At 33.3% G+C, this 18,573-nt stretch overlaps 1 protein-coding gene across 12 annotated transcripts in view; it reads left to right on the forward strand.

The window, feature by feature from the left end:
• LOC149556350 (uncharacterized) overlaps nucleotides 1-18,573 on the forward strand; it is a 184,571-nt gene that overhangs the window by 24,749 nt on the left and 141,249 nt on the right. For all 12 annotated transcript variants that reach the window (XM_089830625.1, XM_089830621.1, XM_089830622.1 and 9 more), the window contains one exon: nucleotides 15,011-15,131. In XM_089830625.1, the coding sequence (XP_089686751.1) occupies nucleotides 15,011-15,131 (121 nt within the window). The remainder of the gene's footprint in view (nucleotides 1-15,010; nucleotides 15,132-18,573) is intronic.

Genomic DNA, 18,573 nt, shown 5'->3' on the forward strand with positions numbered 1-18,573 from the left:
ATAATACATGTATGTGCAAGTATAGGTATCCTGATATGATGGTGTCGGTATATAAAGCATAACAGGAGGCTCCACAATAATCTCAAATAAAAAGGTAACAACTTGTCTTATTAATTTAATGCTTAATTTCTCTAATTATTTAGTGATAAATTTAACTGGTTAGCTTATGGTTGTCCAATGTACACTCTTTCTTGTCTAGCCATTTTCCTTTAGCCATAGTGGTTCACGATTTGTACCTATTTTCCTAGTGATGGTGGTGTCTCCCATGCTCGATTCCTTTTTGGCAATGCTTCCCCCCCTTTTCAGTGCGCTCTTGCAAAAAAAGAAGAAAATTTTCACGAGAATATTATATTTCTCAATATAATCACGATTACTATAACAAATTATTATTCATAAATTAGTACAACGGCTAACCACCATATTACTTCATCTTTCCAAGATTTCAAGATAATAATAATAACGATTACTAACAAGTCATCTTCATATTATAATGATGAACCAACTTCCCATTTAACATGATCTTAACTATTTTTACCTGCCAATTGACTTCACATGAAATCTCAATGGCTATATGAACATTTCTAAATTGAGCCAAAAATTGGGATGTAACATACCCTCCCCCTTCTGTTTCATTGTCCTCAATGAACTCTGAAATTTTAATGAACACTATAAAGGATGTTTAAAATTGGGTGAAAATTTGGGATGTAACATTGTATATACTATGTGTACAATTGCCTCCTACTAAACAAGGCATAGAGGACTTCTGACTTTAGTGATTATATTTAAGAAAACAAGGCTATAATAGACTTAAACAAATAATGGACAAGACCAGCCAACGATCCAAAAAAATACAAGTGCCGAAATAGGCCAAAAAAATCAAATATTGAAAGTGATATGCCCAATCACAGTGACTACAATCTTATAGCATAAATGAGAAGCAGACAAAAACACTTCCGAAAAAATTATACTTAAAACTGTGTCTGTATGAGCCCGAGCTAAGCCATGGAAGTTGTAGAAATTAGGATTGCACATGTATAGTCATAAAAAGTTGCAAATTCTGGTAAGTTTGTCCATCAAAATTAGATATACTTGCACAACAATGGAGAGCATGAAATTCTACCTTAAATACAAAATAATGCATCAAAAAGGACCTCAAAATGGCCGAATTGTGGGGCTTTGGAGTTTGTTTCTGAAATCAAAATTGCCAATAAAGAGGGGGTCTCAAAAGTTTGAAACTGTGTTGATGTCATCAAATCACTACGCTAAACTTAACAGTCACTTGATCATCAATAGGCGTTTCATGGCCTTAAAATTCATGTCCAGGTGCCCATCAATGCAAAAAATAGGTGGCTTAAAACTGACAGTCTTCAAATTTATCACAATGAAAAAATAACTTGCTTGTGTGAATGGGTGTGGCACTTGATAGGATGCACTGCCTGGCTTCCATTGTTTGTGGGTGGCACTTTCTGTATGGAAAGTTTGGATATATGCCACATTTACTGCACAATGGATCTCTACATTGTTTTAAAACATTGTCCCCCAATAGTATGTAAACTATTGTAAGCCGATATAGCTAGTAAATGTGTTCGAGTGTTGGTTGTTGAGAGGTGGAAAATTGTCGCCGAAGAGAGCCATACTTATAAGTCAGCAATGCTTGAAAATATTTTAGAGGAGCCTCGAAGAAGTAGAAACTACCAAAAGAATTGCAGGATGGGGTTGCTGAAAAGGTTTGTGATTTCATAGAGACTATAGACTATTGTCTATGGGGGTTGTTTAGTCCTACATGCATAAGGACTGCGAACATTTACTGTATATATGCAACAACGCACAATCTGTACAAATGAACTGTTAGACATTGTGTTTCCCGATGCTAGGGAGGTTCATCGGTTTGCCTCTGATCAACTCTACGATTTCTATGACGACTTTGTATACTCTGACACAACTTTGCAAATATACCAACATGAATAGAGGGGCAAGGGGGGCAAGGGGCCCAGAAGTAATTTTTCGCAACAAAAAATAAATTGCCAGAAATATAATATGAGCAAAAAACTAAAAATTGTAAGAAAAAATAATTGTTGTTAAAATTGTACTGAACTTGTGTAGTTTGGGCCGTACAACCTGGTTTACAATTTTTTTTGCCTCAAATATATTTTAAACTCAAAATAAGAAAATTTATAGTCAATTCATTGGAAGAGCCTTTTGAATGTAATGGTGAGGTTAGATATGTTGTAGGATGCTCCTGAAGATTGCTGGTCCTCAAATTTGCAAATGTGCCTTCCTTCAAACATATCATTTTCCAAATATGCCAATCAAGGATGCTCCAATGGCTTTGATACCATGTAATATTTTCTATGGTACCATGTAAGAATTGACATATAGCAATGAAAACAATAATGAAACAAGATTTAGAGCCCAATGAATAGTAGAGGAGAGAGATAAAATACTGAATCAATTGGATTACATAAAAAATACTTGATTACATCATGTAGATGTACCTTCTTTTATAGGCAAGGCAGTAAGAGAGTATAGGCAGGGCAGTAAGAGAGTATGATAAGAAGAAGATAGGCTATCACCCATAGAAGGTGGAATCACATGGCCACCAAAGGTGGATCATCCTCCATTATGCAATGATGTATTTGCAACATGTGAAGAATGATAATGCGACAAGTGCAGTAAAGGTGGAGACAGTGGAATTCTGATAACAACTAAACCACGTAATCTGCAATTTCTTATACACCATGTGCTAATAAAAGTGCAAACTCCTAAGTATCTCATATGCAAACTACTATTCATGTGTTATCCTAAATAAGCTTTAAATAAGTGTAATTAACTTAGTTGCCAGATTTGTCCTAGACAGATTGGATCCGGATTTGGGCTTGGATCCTTGATTCTGCCCGTGGATACATCAAGATCCGTGGCCCACGGATCTTGACGTATCCATGGGCAGAATCAAGAATCCTGCCCGGATCCGAGGATCTAGCGCAGCTCCGTGGCAATACAAGGCACAAAAACATAAAATTGTGAATGTGAATGTGTTGATTTTCTTTATAATCGTGAAAATAGATTAATTATAGTGTATACTAGATTCATAGATCCATACTAGAATCATAGATTTCACGGATCCGATTCATGTGCCCGAATCGGATTCATTTCACAAATCGGCAACTAAGGTAATTAAGAATTTTTAATTGCACCAACATTCCCAATGCCACTGATCTTGACGTATCCATGGGCAGCATCAAGGATCCTGCCGGGATCCGAGGATCTAGCGCAGCTCCGCGGCAATACAAGGCACAAAAACATAAAATTGTGAATGCGAATGTGTTGATTTTCTTTATAATCGTGAAAATAGATTAATTATAGTGTATACTAGATTCATAGATCCATACTAGAATCTTAGATTCCACGGATCCGATTCAAGTGCCCGAATCAGATTCGTTTCACGAATCGGCAACTAAGGTAATTAAGAATTTTTAATTGCACCAACATTGCCAATGTAAAAGACATGATTTCAGCACCTTGGAGGCATTTATCAATGAATAATAATGGGTGCTATGGAACAGTTGTGAGTGTAGCACAGTGCACCTGATAGCCATTTGCAACAATGAACAAATGTTTATCTTTGGACAAGGCATTATCATTGGCTGAAATCAGCATCAGTAATATTATCAAACTATTTCAAGGAAATATAGTAACAAATCAGATTAATGCCATTGGCAAGCGTGCTGTGATTTGATAAGGCTCTGAATATTACCAGACAGCGATTAGACAAATACGTAACAAACACATTAATGGATAGGGAAGACAATACAGGAGCTAACATAATTGTATCCTCACCTACATGAAAGATAATCAAATTAAATTAAAAAGATATTAAATTGTTGGAAATAAATAATAGACAGGAATGATTAAAGGGAGTATGTATGTTTGTAAAAAACGTGGTAGTTTAAAAAATCCATCCCTGTGAAAAGGCACGACTCTTTCTTCCATATTGAAGGGTATTTTAATGGTACATCATTGATTGCATTAAACAGCAGGGAATGGATTAGAATTCAGATTGGGAAGCGGGATCATGGAAGGATTGGAGATTAGAGAATATAAAAACATATTTTATCAGTCACAGAAGGGAGAGAAATATAAATATATCTGCTACTCTGTACATGGAAGAATCAGAATATATTTGGTACTCATTATCAAGAAGGATTGCCATGGAAGAATCAGAGATTATTAAATATATTTGATACTCCTCAGAAAGAAGAGATTCAGAAAGAAAAATAAAGTATATTCTTTTGCTGGCAGGCATCAGGTGACAGCATACTGATAAGCTGTAACTTATCTATAAATCAATACCGATCTACATAATATTATATCACAATGCTATTAGAATAAGGGACCAATATAGATGGTCTACTATATATACTGTAGTATTAATATCAGTTTATAGAAGAGAATCATATATATATATATTTCTTAGATCTTCATGGTCTAGTTGAAGTTAGTATATCTATTGCTCATTCCTCAATCTTCAGCCATATATATATATATATTCTTAGATAATTCATGGTCCAGTTGAAGTTAGTATATCTATAGCCTATTCCTTAATCTTTAGCTATAGCCCCTGTTGGGAACAGGTATTTTGTAGCGAATGGCTGGTGTAATTTCTCACAATATGGGTGAATCATGTGATAAAGTATGGGCATGTATTTCTGAAACCTTGAGATGGGTATGAAGGTGTGTTCAGGAAACCATGAGGTAATTCATTTGTAGATTGGTTCCAGAGCGCCCTACAACAAGTACTTCTGCTACTCCTTATAGTTGAGTTTAGGAGAGAAGTAAGAAAATGGGCTTCAATATGTTGAATGTCAAACGTATCATGAACAATTCATTGTTTTCAAAATTCAATTTGATTTAGATGCATAGAGATGTATGCCAATCTCTGGAAATGGCAGCTTCCTAGCAGGGAATGTTACAAAGATTAAGTAAATTGCCATTTCCAAGACAAATCAAAACCCTAGTTGGTATTTTAAGGTAAATCAAGAAAAGTACACCCAATAGGAAAATTATAGTTCCTCTGCCCTTGTTCTCAATCCAGAGACCCTCATAGGACAAGCCAGTATCCCTAACAAATTATAAATCAAATCTTTCAGAACTTTGAATTGAACCTCAATAACATCCACACTCCTTTTCGCTTAATAATTAAAAAAATTTAAAAGTGATCTTATTATTATAGCCCTGCATTGCTAGAAGAAAATGTGTACAGCCCATTTTGTTGAAAATCTCCAAAATCTCAACATTCTATTTCAAAGCCTCATTGGGGATAGGCTAAATTTGTTTCTTTGTCACTTTCAATACCCAAAATAGAAACACTAACAACAACCAATACACTAACAATGTACTTCTGGCACTAACTCCAAATCCCAATTTAGCTAACTATATTAACCTACCACTTTGCAACACATTTGATAATGTCATAATAAAACACTATTGAATGACAACACGCATGTACCTCATATTCCCCTTGCCATAAGTATTTTGAACTCTTTTTAACATCACAGATCATGCCACATACATTATTGGACTAATTCAGAGGGAGCTCTATAAATCCTTTTGCCTTTAATCATTGCGCCACCTATGCCCTTGATTGTTTGCACTTCGGGATCGAATAATAAAGGGGTTTTATGCATTCAGAGAGGGTAGTTGTACTTCAAAGAAGGCCACATGAGTCCCTAGATGCTAGGTGTTTGGGGTGAAGTTAGAACTTAGAACGATCAGCATTTGGCTGTCGAAACCAGATTGGAGTTAGGCGCATAACTGAAGTCATACATTGTTTTGTGAGGACACTTCCATAATTCTTTTTGCTGCATTTGGTGCCAAGTTACCTTTATTTACTCCAGATTTCCATTCCTTGTGTTCCATTGCAAATGAATTCCATATTTTGATTGCAAATAAATTGCTTCCATTAACTCATGTGCAAATATTTGAGATTTTGTTGAGTCCTTAGAGTTGTCACATGAGTGACTAATCTTTAGTTCCGAGTTTGTAAGCGCCGACTATATACTGAAAGCAGCATTTAGTTTATTTACTAACTGTACAATAGAATGCCTTGAATATTCTAGTGACGTATGTTCTATATTTTTATGAAGTTAAGAGATTTAAATCTGATTTGAGCTAAGGAAATCCTGTTAGGAGTAATAAGAACTCATGGTGTACTTCTAATATGGCCATGATTTGAGAAGACTATTGCTTTGTTCCCCTGTTATAAATCGATATACAATATGCAGTGAGACGTTTGCATTATCAGACAATGCAATCAATAGTGGAAGAATATACAACTATACTTAGCTATGTGGATGGAGCAAAATTTCCATATTTAAAGTGCTCAATTTTGTTCAATTCTTACATACTACTGTACATTGTGTATGTAAATGATAAGTTTGTGGATTTGGATCAAACAAAAGTAATTAGACATTAAGAATTGAAGAGTATCTAGATACATATTTTAGGCATTGCTTGATAGTTAGTTTGGGTCAAGCTGGCCATTACTGTTATTATTACTCCTTACTTGAGCCTAATTAGCGAATTGTTGAGAAATGCCTATATGTTGTAAGAATATCTAAATATATTGCCAATAAGATAAGATAATATAAATGTCCATGAGAAACCAACCAGGTTTATGGGACTAAGCATACAAACAGAAGAGCCGGCCAAAGCAAAAGCACCAAACGGTGATTGAGAAAGAATAAAGCAAGAAACAAAACAAGAGAGAAGACAAGATAAGGAATAAGGGTCCTTCCTTGTCACAAAGAAATCAGTAATAGAGGGGTAAACCCATGAACAATCCATAGTCTTAGAATGCTGTGTGGAAAAACTGTAGGACTATCGCTGCTTGGAGAGATTGGTGCAGTGTTTAACCGATCTGGAATGAGAAGTATTGGAAGGCCTTTTCAAACCCCGTGGGAGAGAAAAAGGCAGTAATGAGCTGGTCTGAAGTACACCCCTGAGGTATAAAAGACTGCAGAGTAATCTCTCGAAGGTGGGTGGTTTCCTGAAGATAAAGTGCAAGACACCGCTGATCAATATAGCTGAAGAACATCGAAAGAGAAGAACACTCTCTAAATGCTATATAAGAACATGTGAATGGAAAACTCGACACATACAGCTTGAGAAATACAAGAAAAAATTAATAATGTGAACATAAACAAATGAATGACAACTGTTTGATGTGGCATCCGTGCAACACGAAAGAGAATGTTCAAAACTTCAAAGACACGAGGGCCGTATAAAACCTAGAAAAATAGTAATGCATCTAATAAGGGATTGAGTAGTATTAAACAATTATATGATGCCTTGGATACCTTTGTATGGGAAGACGAAATAGCCAAGGCGTGTTGTACCACTGAGTCACAAAAATTTGGTGGGACCAAATAACACCCACATCATCAGATACAAGCCACGAACCAAGGTAAGAAAGGGAGATAAGACCCCTTCTCAATGGGTCCACATGCTTCACGAAATACGAGGGACCTACCGCAAAAGAAACCACAGTAAGCCAAGCAAGAGGATCAATGGAATAAGAGGACTGTGGGACCACCATTAAGGCATCATTGAATCTGCACAAGAACCAATGAATTGGGGCTATAACCGAACACACAGGATATAAGTAGGGTGTTTAATAAGTGTGAAATCAAAAGGGAATAATATATGTTAAAATGATTCCCCATGTAATACATTGAACGCAGAGAGGACAGGTGCAAATTAAAGTGATTCTTGGTGAAGGTATGATATATTTTGTGGTTTATTCCAATGTAATAAATCAATTAATTCATACTATATATATACATGATATATGTTATGAATTAACTATTATTAAGTATTATGTTATGAGTAAAATTAAGTATTATGCTATCTTAATTTTATTATTGAAATACAAAATAAAGAGTTATGTTAAAATCATTTAAGTTGTTGTTGGTAATAGACATGAGATAAATTTACTAATATCCTAATTAATATTTTTATTTGTATTTCTATTTTTATAAGAGCTATTTGCCTTGATCTTTTCCTCCGAGAATGTTATTGCAAGAAAAGGGAGATTGATATTAGATTTAGAGGGAGTCTGTCACTTCTTCAAAGACAACTTTGGACGGGGAGCTCTCAAGATTAAGATTTAGATGGAGCCTGACACTTCATTAGAGGCAACCTTAAAAGAGAGGGAGTAGATAGAGAATGTGATTCAGTCAACCTTCAATAAATTCGGTTATATTGATTCGAAGGGAGTAAACCACGTTGAGATGGATTCTCCAGTGATCAATAAATTGTAGTAGACAAGAGGACTGTGATTCGTGAATATACCTTGTGTCTATGTGATTTTAATGGGCCTACCCCTTGTGTACGGCATGAGGATGTACAACTTCCAAATGATGTCACTTGTATTTGCAGAAGTTATTGAAAGGTGACAATCTTACAATAACTTAGTTTTCTATATGATGAACGTCTTACGATGTATATGGAGATCATAATAGATTATACCTTGCATGGTGGATGTTTATATGGTGAGCATTATGAGAATGCGTGTGCACATACTTTATAAACATTTTTTGAGTACATGGTGAATGTTATGCATATTGATATTCTGGAAGTTCATTACACAGAGTACTTGGTGAATATCATGCGTCTTGATGGTTTGGATGGCCATTACTCATAGAGTACTTGGTGAATATCACACGACTTGATGTTCTGGGAGGCTATTACTCAATATTTGGTGAAAATCTTGCATCTCAACATTCTCGAAGGCCATTACTCAAAGAGTATTTGGTGAATATCATTGATATTCTGGGAGGCCAATACTCATGATATCATAGGTGATATCAAACATTTTTTGAGTAATTAGTGAGTATCATGTATTTTGGGAGACCAATACTCATAATATCAGATGTGATATTAAACATTATTGAGTATTTGGTTAATATCATATGTTGATATTTTGGGAGACCAGTACTCTTGATATCAAAATGATGGATATCTTCTGATCAAAGATATCCTTAATTTTGCTAACTTGATATTACTTTGAGGTAATACGTGTGTTTATCCTCCCTAGCTAAGAGGGAGTGATGATGTTTGGTAGATTTTGTTGGATAAACCTATATATGATTATGTATGATATATATATATATATATAAGTTTATTGTCGTATTAGAGAAATTAATATAATACATACATACATACATATATATATATATAACAATGATTAAATGTTTATTATATTTATTATCTAATTAACAATTAGACACTTTTCATGGCTTATTTGTAATTTAAATAAGAGGTCGCTATCGTTTGGAAAACACATACCAAATATGATGGCAATGCTTAGTACATTTAGAGCGATCCGCTGAAATCCAAAAGTTATCCATCTTTTTTCATCACATACGAACCTCCATGTAATGTCCCCTTTGGTATAATATGAGAATTTGGGACAATTTCCTTTCAAGGCACTTGCTAGAAACTTCCTTTCTTTAAACCTTATTATGCTCTCTAACACAGTCGATGCAACTTCTGTAATTGATAAGATATAAGATCTTTCTATCCCGGTGAATTCTTTACACAAATCTACTTATATGTAGTAACAACTTATTACTACTGGCAATACGCTTTCACTTCTAATATTGATATTATACAGTTATATTAATAGTATTTGCCCAATAATGATTTACTCTGAATGATGCTCTATACTACCGATATATGGTGATTATCTGTACAATATTATTAACTTGAAAATGTGCAGATTCTCCTTTCTATTTTTTTTTTTTATCTATACATAGGATGCCATAATTCGAAGATAGATTTCTTAGTCGCAGATGACTTTTATGTGATATTATCTTATCTCTTTGTGGTTTATTCTTTTGATAACAACAATCATTAGCCGCTGACTGTGTGTGGTTAGTTATATACTTCTACTGATGATTATTTGTATTATCCCATATCCTAGGTCTTCCTGTCCTTATTCATTGTGTATGATTGTCTAATCTTACAATTATTTTCCAATTGTGTCTGAATATATTTGTGCCTGAATATTTAGGCTATTTGCTTTATATAATCCCTATATAATTTTTGCCTATTACTTGCTATGAGCCAAGCCGATGAAGAATTATATTTGCTTTCAGTTTTGTTTGATAGATGTTTGACCTCTATAATAGAATCCAATTCCCTTCCTGCCCTCCTTGAACACCTTTTGTCAAATGAGTGGTCATGTTGCCATAGGACATGTCTCAACATTACTTCATTACTAATCTTTGGATGAAATTTAATATGGTTTGTTTATCATAGTTTGTTATTTAATATAATATGATATTTGTTGATGGTTACTTAATTACGATCATTGATAAGGGTGGTCTTTCACCTATATTTGTTGATAACTATCAGACTAAGTCCCAATGTAGGTCAGACATACTGATAAGATAATTATTATTCAATATACTTATTATAATTTTTTTAAAATTTGTATTTCATTGTAATAATATTATCATCTAGTCATTATATTATGAATAATATATATTATTATTGATGATATAATTAAATTATATTATAATTTATTTAGTGTCTTTTTATTATTTTGTTAATCCAAAATATTAATGAATATATTTATTATTTTCTTTATATTATTATATAATCTAATAAATTATATTTATCATTATTTCATTTATTAGCTTATTCTTATTATTTACTATTAAAGTGTATTCTCAAAGTCAGAATATTACAGTCCGCCCTTCCCAGAATTGCTTGTCCTCAAGCAATGTGATCCTTTGATATCCACTATGACCTTCAATCCTGAGAAAATTTGTTATCTTGGTTAGAGCGACAATATTTATCAACAAAATATAAAAATATTTTATCTTGAAACACGTCAGAAAAAATCAAATACAAAATTAGATTGCTAAGGATAAGGGTAAGATACTTATCTTGATGTGTTGGAAATACATTTGTACTCTTGGGATCCGTGATGAGACTTATTGAGTAATCCTTGTAATTTGTGGTAGAGATTTTATCTCTTCCCAAATCTTATAGAGGCCCTTCTAATATGTGTTTGTAATCCTTAAGGGAGACTTTATCTCACCTTCAGCCTCTATGGATATCCCTTTAGGAGTATCCCTCTTTATCATCCTCAGGAGAGATTTTATCTCATCCCAAGATCTCTATAATATTTTCTTAGTAGCGGGTAACCTAGCGGTTCTCCCATAATCATAGCGTAGTAGGGTGCCCTGGTAGCAATTCTCCCTTTACTATCTCTATGATAGGGTGCCCTCAGCGGTCCTCCCTCAACTAATTCTGCAACAGTGTGCTCTAGCGGTTCTCCCTTAATTACAAAGCAATAGGGTGTCCTTACTGCAGTTCTGCCTACATACCACTGCAATAGGGTGCCCTAGCTATTCTCCCTTAATTGCACTCTTAGGAAGGTGCTAACAACAGGGTGTCATTAGCAGTTCTTCCTTAATTGCCACTCTTTCCTTTTATTTAAATTGAATATTGAAGTTCTATTAATAATCATAAAAATATGTACATATATGTATTGTTTGATATTTACATTTCTTGATTAGGGTATGACTAAAGTTGAACTTCCTCGACGCTTCAATGGTTCTCTATTCCCATATGCTCTCTTGATCACTGTTCACACTCTTGTTTGAAGTCTCTTCATTATTTATTTCATGTGTTGCTTCTATTTTATGGAGTTGACTCTTCTTGTCACATTTATGTCTAGGTTCCCAAGGACCTCTGCATCTAAAACATATGCCTTTCTTCAATGTATCCTCTTTTTGCTTTTGGGCTTCCTTGCTTAGGCGTTGGTGTCCTCTGCTCCATTTCCCTTTGCAGAAATAACATTCTCTCTCTGTGGTCTTTGTGTGAGTCTTCATTTCTATGCTTTGTCTTTGTTGAGAAATTCTTAGATCTTTCTTTTGGTGAATTTGATTCTACCATTTTTGCTTTTCTAACGGCTTCTTCCAATTTTTGTGGTTCATGCGGTTTAGCCATGTGTCTAGTGGAGTCTTTTAATCCTTCTATAAATATATGAGTGGGTCTCTTTTGGGAAAGGTCTGGAACCATAACTGACAACTCTTGAAATTTGTGAGCATAGACTTCTACTGTTCCAGTTTGTTCAAGTTGAGTTAGTTCTTGGAAATACCATTCGATATCCTTATTGTCAAACCTATTCATGAGCTTTTGGGAGAACTCTTCATAAGATTTTACATCTTTATGTCCCAATGAGATACGTCCATGGGTCCACCAATCATGTGCTGCTCCCTCTAGATGCACTATAGCAGATTGCAATGCATCTTCTTCCATCATGGGATTTAGAATAAAAAATGTGTTTAATTTTTCTAACCATTGGCGTGGTGTAATCTTTTCTGAACCATCAAAATGTGGAAGCTTTATTTTTTAATTTTATGTTTGAGTTCTTCATTTATCGTCCTTCTAGACGTCTCCCTTTGTTTATCATCACAAAATTCTCTGAATGATATTACTTCTCTAATGTTAAGTTCTAGAGCAGCATATGCCCTCGCAATATCTTCTGTACTAGTTAGGGGCTGCGCGACCCCTTCCTCCTCTCTTAGATTTACTCTTCTAGGTAGGAATGTGGGTTGGGGTAGGCTAGAGCTTGAAGTTGCATTGTTATTTTCAGAATGGACTAAATTAGTTTCCCTTCCTATGTTATGTTGACTCCTAAAATTATTGATTGAATTTCCCATGTTCTGTAATGCTTGTAGGAGGGCCTGATTTGATTTTTCCATTTGATTCAATATAGTTTGGTTGGTTTTGTTGTTTTGCTCCATATAGGATCTTACCTCATTTGCTAAGTCATTCATTGTAATTTTATTTGTCCTTCTTTCGTATGTTTCTATATGCCTTCACAGGATGACAGGATTAGGCTTTGATACCACTGTAATGCCCCCTTTGGTATAATTTGAGAATTTGGGACAATTTCCTTTCAAGGCACTTGCTAGAAACTTCCTTTCTTCAAACCTTATTATGCTCTCTAACATGGTCGATGCAACTTCTATAATTGATAAGATATAATATCTTTCTATCCTAGTGAATTCTTTACATAAATATGTACTTAGATGTAGTAACAACTCATTACTACTGGCAATACACTTTCACTTCTAATATTGATATTATACAGATATATTAATAGTATTTTCCCAATAATGATTTATCTTTGAATGATGCTCTATAATGTCAATATATGGTGATTATCTGTACAATATTATTAACTTGAAAATGTGCGGATTCTCCTATCTTTTTTTCTTTATCTATACATAGGATGCCATAATTCGAAGATAGATTTCTTAGTCGCAAATGACTTTTATGTGATATTATCTTATCTCTTTGTGGTTTATTCTTTTGATAACAACAATCATCAGCCGCTGATTGTGTGTGGTTAGTTATATATATCTCCTGATGATTATTTGTATTATCCCATATCCTAGGTCTTCCTGTCCTTATTCGTTGTGTATTTGATCTTACAATTATTTTCCAATTGTTTTTGAATATATTTGTGCCTGAATATTTAGGATATTTGTCGTATATAATCCCTGTATAATTTCCGCCTGTTACTTGCTACGAGCCAAGTCCATGAAGAATTATATTTGCTCTCAGTTTTGTTTGATAGATGTTTGACCTCTATAATGGCTTCCAATTCCCTTCTTGCCCTCCGTTGGAATGAATTTAAACGCCTTTTGTGAAATGAGTGGTTACGTTGCCATAAGACATGTCTCAGCATTCACACCACTTCATTACTAATCGTTGGATGAAATATAGTATGGTTTTCTTATCATAGTTTGTTATTTGATATAATATGATATTTGTTGATGGTTAATTATGATCACTGATAAGGGCGGTCTTTTACCTATATTTGTTTATAACTATCAAACTAAGTCCCAATGCAGGTCAGACATATTGATAAGATAATTATTATTCAATATACTTGTTATTATAATTTATTTATTTTTATTTGTATTTCATTGTAATAATATTATCATCTAGTAATAATATTATGAACAATATATATTATTATTGATGATATAGTTAAATTATATTATAATTTATTTAGTGTCCTTTTATTATTTTGTTAATCCAAAATATTAATGAATATATTTATTATTTTCTTTATATTATTATATAATCTAATAAATTATATTTATCATTATTTCATTTATTAGCTTATTCTTATTATTTACTATTAAATTCTATTCTTAGAGTCGGAATATTTACACTCCAAGAGTAAGGACACTAGGATCACCTTTAGAGTAGCCAATCTTGAAATAGGGGCTTTCCACCTCACAATTTTCCCTTAACACAATTAACCTTACTTAGGTCTTGATAAATACCCTTGACTTTTGTCAATCCTTAATTCAATATAGGAGGGCATTCTTTTAGCATTCTTAATTACCAAAAACTATATATTATGTTGTAGACTATTTTTCAAACATATCAATTATGATTGTCATTTCTTATTTGATATTTAAAAATCCCATTATTTATCTCTTTCTACAGCCAACAATTCATCCATGTAACACAAAAGTACAACTTGTTCACAAACTAGAAATCTCTCTTATTCAAATTATCAATACTACATGTTGCATTCATTTTCATGAATTTATTTTGCGTGTTTTAGTAAGTTTTGTCTACAGTAATATTTGAGAATCATATTAGGTACTTGCTTGTTTCATGTTGATAAATCCTTATACAATTCTTCATATGTGAATTGTTTTAGGATATCTATTGTCCATTTTATATTAGATCATATATGATCATTTTTTGTCAATAGATAACTTTTTTCATGCTATAATTACAATAATTTTTAAAATGGAATTATTTGTTCTCATAGAATATGAATATATCTAATTATTATCTTGTTTAAGAGCTCTATTATTATGAAGAAATTAAAGTATTAACTGTAAGTCATAATCACAAGGAAGAGAGTTTGTTTAGTTGATCGAATTTTCATTTGATTTGGTAGTGTACATTGGGTTAAGGAAGAAGATTTGGTCAACATGTTAAATGTACATCGCAAACAAGTTACAAGTCTTCTACACCTTTTTCATCGTGAGAAGCTCATCAATATGGAATACCGTAAAGAGGTAATTTTACTTCTTGTAAATCCAATATAATTATAAAATATATGAATCCTAGAATAACATTTATATATTTCATGCAATATTTAAGCAATAAAACTAAAGTATATAGTACAAAATGAGACTCCTTGCTTTTTCTTGAAAATCTATAATTGATATATTTTGCATTGTTCTAATTTATATTTGATTTTCAATACTATCTTTCTTTTTGTAAGATTTTTGATAATATATATTTTAGAATTAAGGCGGTTTATCATAAGATGAATTCTTAACCTCAATGAGTAATCCTCATTCATTCACATTAAAATCTCTCAATAGTAAATGATTATGAAAGTTATTAGGATAATAAGTATTCATAGATGCCACATAAAGATGGCTTAGAATAATATGATTTAAATGCTACGATAAATATTAAATATTAAATTTCCATTAAATCCTTTGGTTATGTAAAATAAGTAATTTATTTAATTGAATATTGGTAATGATTATATGGGCCACCTATGAGACATTTCATGCTTAAATTGTTTTACCAATGAGAAAAGAGGTTAGATATTAAAATTTCTAAGGATATTGGTTAATAATTACCATTTCTCACAGGAAAAAAATGTTGAGGTGATTTTTTGTCTTAGGTAGGTCCTCTTATGTTGCAATAAGAAAAATATAATTAATACAATGAATCTATTTGAAGAGATCTTTTTGACATTGATTCAAGTTCTTAATACAATATTCTTTGAAAATAGGAGAAGACTAGATAATAACATGGACAGGAGGCCATAATGGATTCAAAACGTGACCTTATCCTTGTCATGTAACTTAACTAATACTTGACACTTTAAGAGGAGGATGAATTTTCAGTTATTTAAAATGTAAAAACTAAAACTATGTTGAAGGTTTGTATCAATTGGATGAGTAGAATATGTGAGGATGACGACATGAGAAATGGAAAGTCATCTACCAAGGCTGAGACCCCTAGGGGCGGTTTGGCCAGGTTCAACTCTCTCATGTGGCTGCTTTGCTAAAGGAGGCTTGGGGTTTAGATGTATGTTTACTCATATAATTCTATTCCGCCATATAAAGATTGGTGCTAACATATTTCCATCATGAAGAAAGACTTAAAATCATAGTCTTTTCAAGATAATAATAATTATAATGGATTTTAAATAAAATTAAGAAATTTGAAATGAAGAAAGAAATCCAGACACTTAATATGTATTATGAATGGCACGTATTTGTTTCTTTTCAAAATTCAAACTTGCATGGGATGCTCAAAGGTTTGGCTGGTTTTTGCTTGATTCCCTAGATGCAGGTACTACAAAGTTAGGTTCTGTCCACATTGTTAGCCCCAAGTGATATTGTAATTGATAGTGGGAGATTGCTAGTTGATAATGCTATGAATGTATGTAAGAGATTATTCATATCAGTTATATTGTTATTGATGTCAAAGTCATAGTTGGCTAGACATTATGCTAACACAAACCATATCATTACATTCATGAAGAGGATTTGAAGAAAGTATGATGAAGACATAGTTGATGTGTAAGGTATTCAATGGGTACTTGAATGAGTTGGATAAGGGTAATGTAATATTGGTTTGATTGTTTTACAATCATGTATGGTTACAATGTATTGAAGAAAACAAGCCTAACTGAGTGACAAGGTTAATGAAGGGACATTGTATTCATCGAGTGACTGAAGTGTTGCTCAAGTTATTGGCAAAGAATAAAGGGAATCACAGTATTGCTCGAGCAAAGTAATAATTGAGTTCTATTTTACCTGAGTAAATGTTATGTTCACCAAGTAACAACTAGATGAACAAGATTGAAGAATTGGAATTTGAGGCTGACTTTTGATGAAAAAATTTAAAGTTCGAGATAGTCTATGACACGAGTCAAAGTTTGTTACAAGATCTATGGATGGGAAAATTCATGAAGGATCTGATGATGGAGATTGAAGAAGGATAAGGATGGACACAAAGTTCTATGAGAGTTATATTTTCCAAGTTGAATTTGGAAATTTGGCATAAACCTAAGATCGACGGTTGTGATTAAGTGGCAAAAAATGGAAGGATCTGGAAGCATTGAGAAATCTATTTCAGGAGGAGAACGAGACAGTTTAGGCTTTTGATGTTGATTGAAGGTTGTTTGTTTTTTATGTTGTTGATCGAATGCAAGAGAGGAAATCAGAGTGCAAAGTTGTTGAAGGAGAAAAAAGATAGTTGAGCCAGGAGAATTGAGCAGAGTTGGTGAAAGAGTGAATCGGCCAAGTGAGTAAAGAAAATAAGAAAGAGCAAGAACATAGATTTGAACAAGCCAAGGTAGTTGCTATTATTAATAGATCATTTTTACTGTTACTATTTAACCATCATAGAAAAAAATCTTGGAAGAGCCGCATGGACCTAACAAGTCAGTGAAATCCTATATGGTAACATCGATTAGTGGTGTTTGTAAGTCCTTTAAATCATGTCACTCTTTAGTTTGGAACAAGGAGTGATAAGGTTTAGATGATCTTTTGGTGAAATCCTCTAACAAGGTCACATTAACATTGTGTATGTAACCTTTAACAAGGTTGGCTCCTAGCAGAGCTCACTTCAGAAGAGTGAAATTTTTTGGGTTGCCGGTCCCAGTGGGTTTTTCCCTTAACATGGTTTTCATGTTAAAATATTGGTGTCAAATTTTATTTATGTTGCAAGTTGTTTTACATGTTTTTACAGTTTACTACAACTCGGTAATAACTAAGTAATCACTAGGTGATAAATGAAAAGTTTACTGATACTTGGTAGTGCAAGTAACAATTAGTTAACAATTTGCAAGGAAGTGAATGAAAGGGTTAAATGTTAAGTTGAATGACTACATCGAGTGATTGTTATTAAAGTCTATGATTTTTTGTTGGTACTGAAATGTTTAAAGGGATTGTATGATAACTAGATATAACTAATTCACCCCCCCCCCCCAATTATCTAACAATTGGTATCAAAGCTAAGTGCTTGGAGAAAGAAGTTTAAAGGAACTTGAGCTAAAGATCGAAGATGTATAAGAGAGAGGTATTGAAGCTAAACAAGGAGAACTTTTCATCATGGCAAGACCGAATGAAGCTGCATCTATTTGGCATTGAAGATAATGTCACACATTGGTTGAAAAATGAATATACTACCCCTACTAGTCCCCTGACTTTGGATAAAATGAACGAGAAGAGGAATCACAATAGCCCAATGGTTGAGATTGCATTTCCTCTCAATGATGCTGAGTTTGATGCTACCAAGAACTGTGCCAATGCTAGGCAAATGTGGGATAAACTAAAGCTAGTACATGGAGGAGATGACAATGTGAGAAGAACCAAAGCTGAAAGCTTGAGAGGTAAGTATGATGACATGAGAATGAAAGAATGTGAGAATGCTGCTCAATATGTGAACTAAATCAAGGATGTTGTAAGTGCAATTAGAGCTACCGAA

The sequence above is a fragment of the Cupressus sempervirens genome, chromosome 5 (assembly GCF_028749045.1).
Source record: "Cupressus sempervirens isolate cs-2001-9-10 chromosome 5, ASM2874904v1, whole genome shotgun sequence".
Lineage (NCBI taxonomy): Eukaryota > Viridiplantae > Streptophyta > Pinopsida > Cupressales > Cupressaceae > Cupressus > Cupressus sempervirens.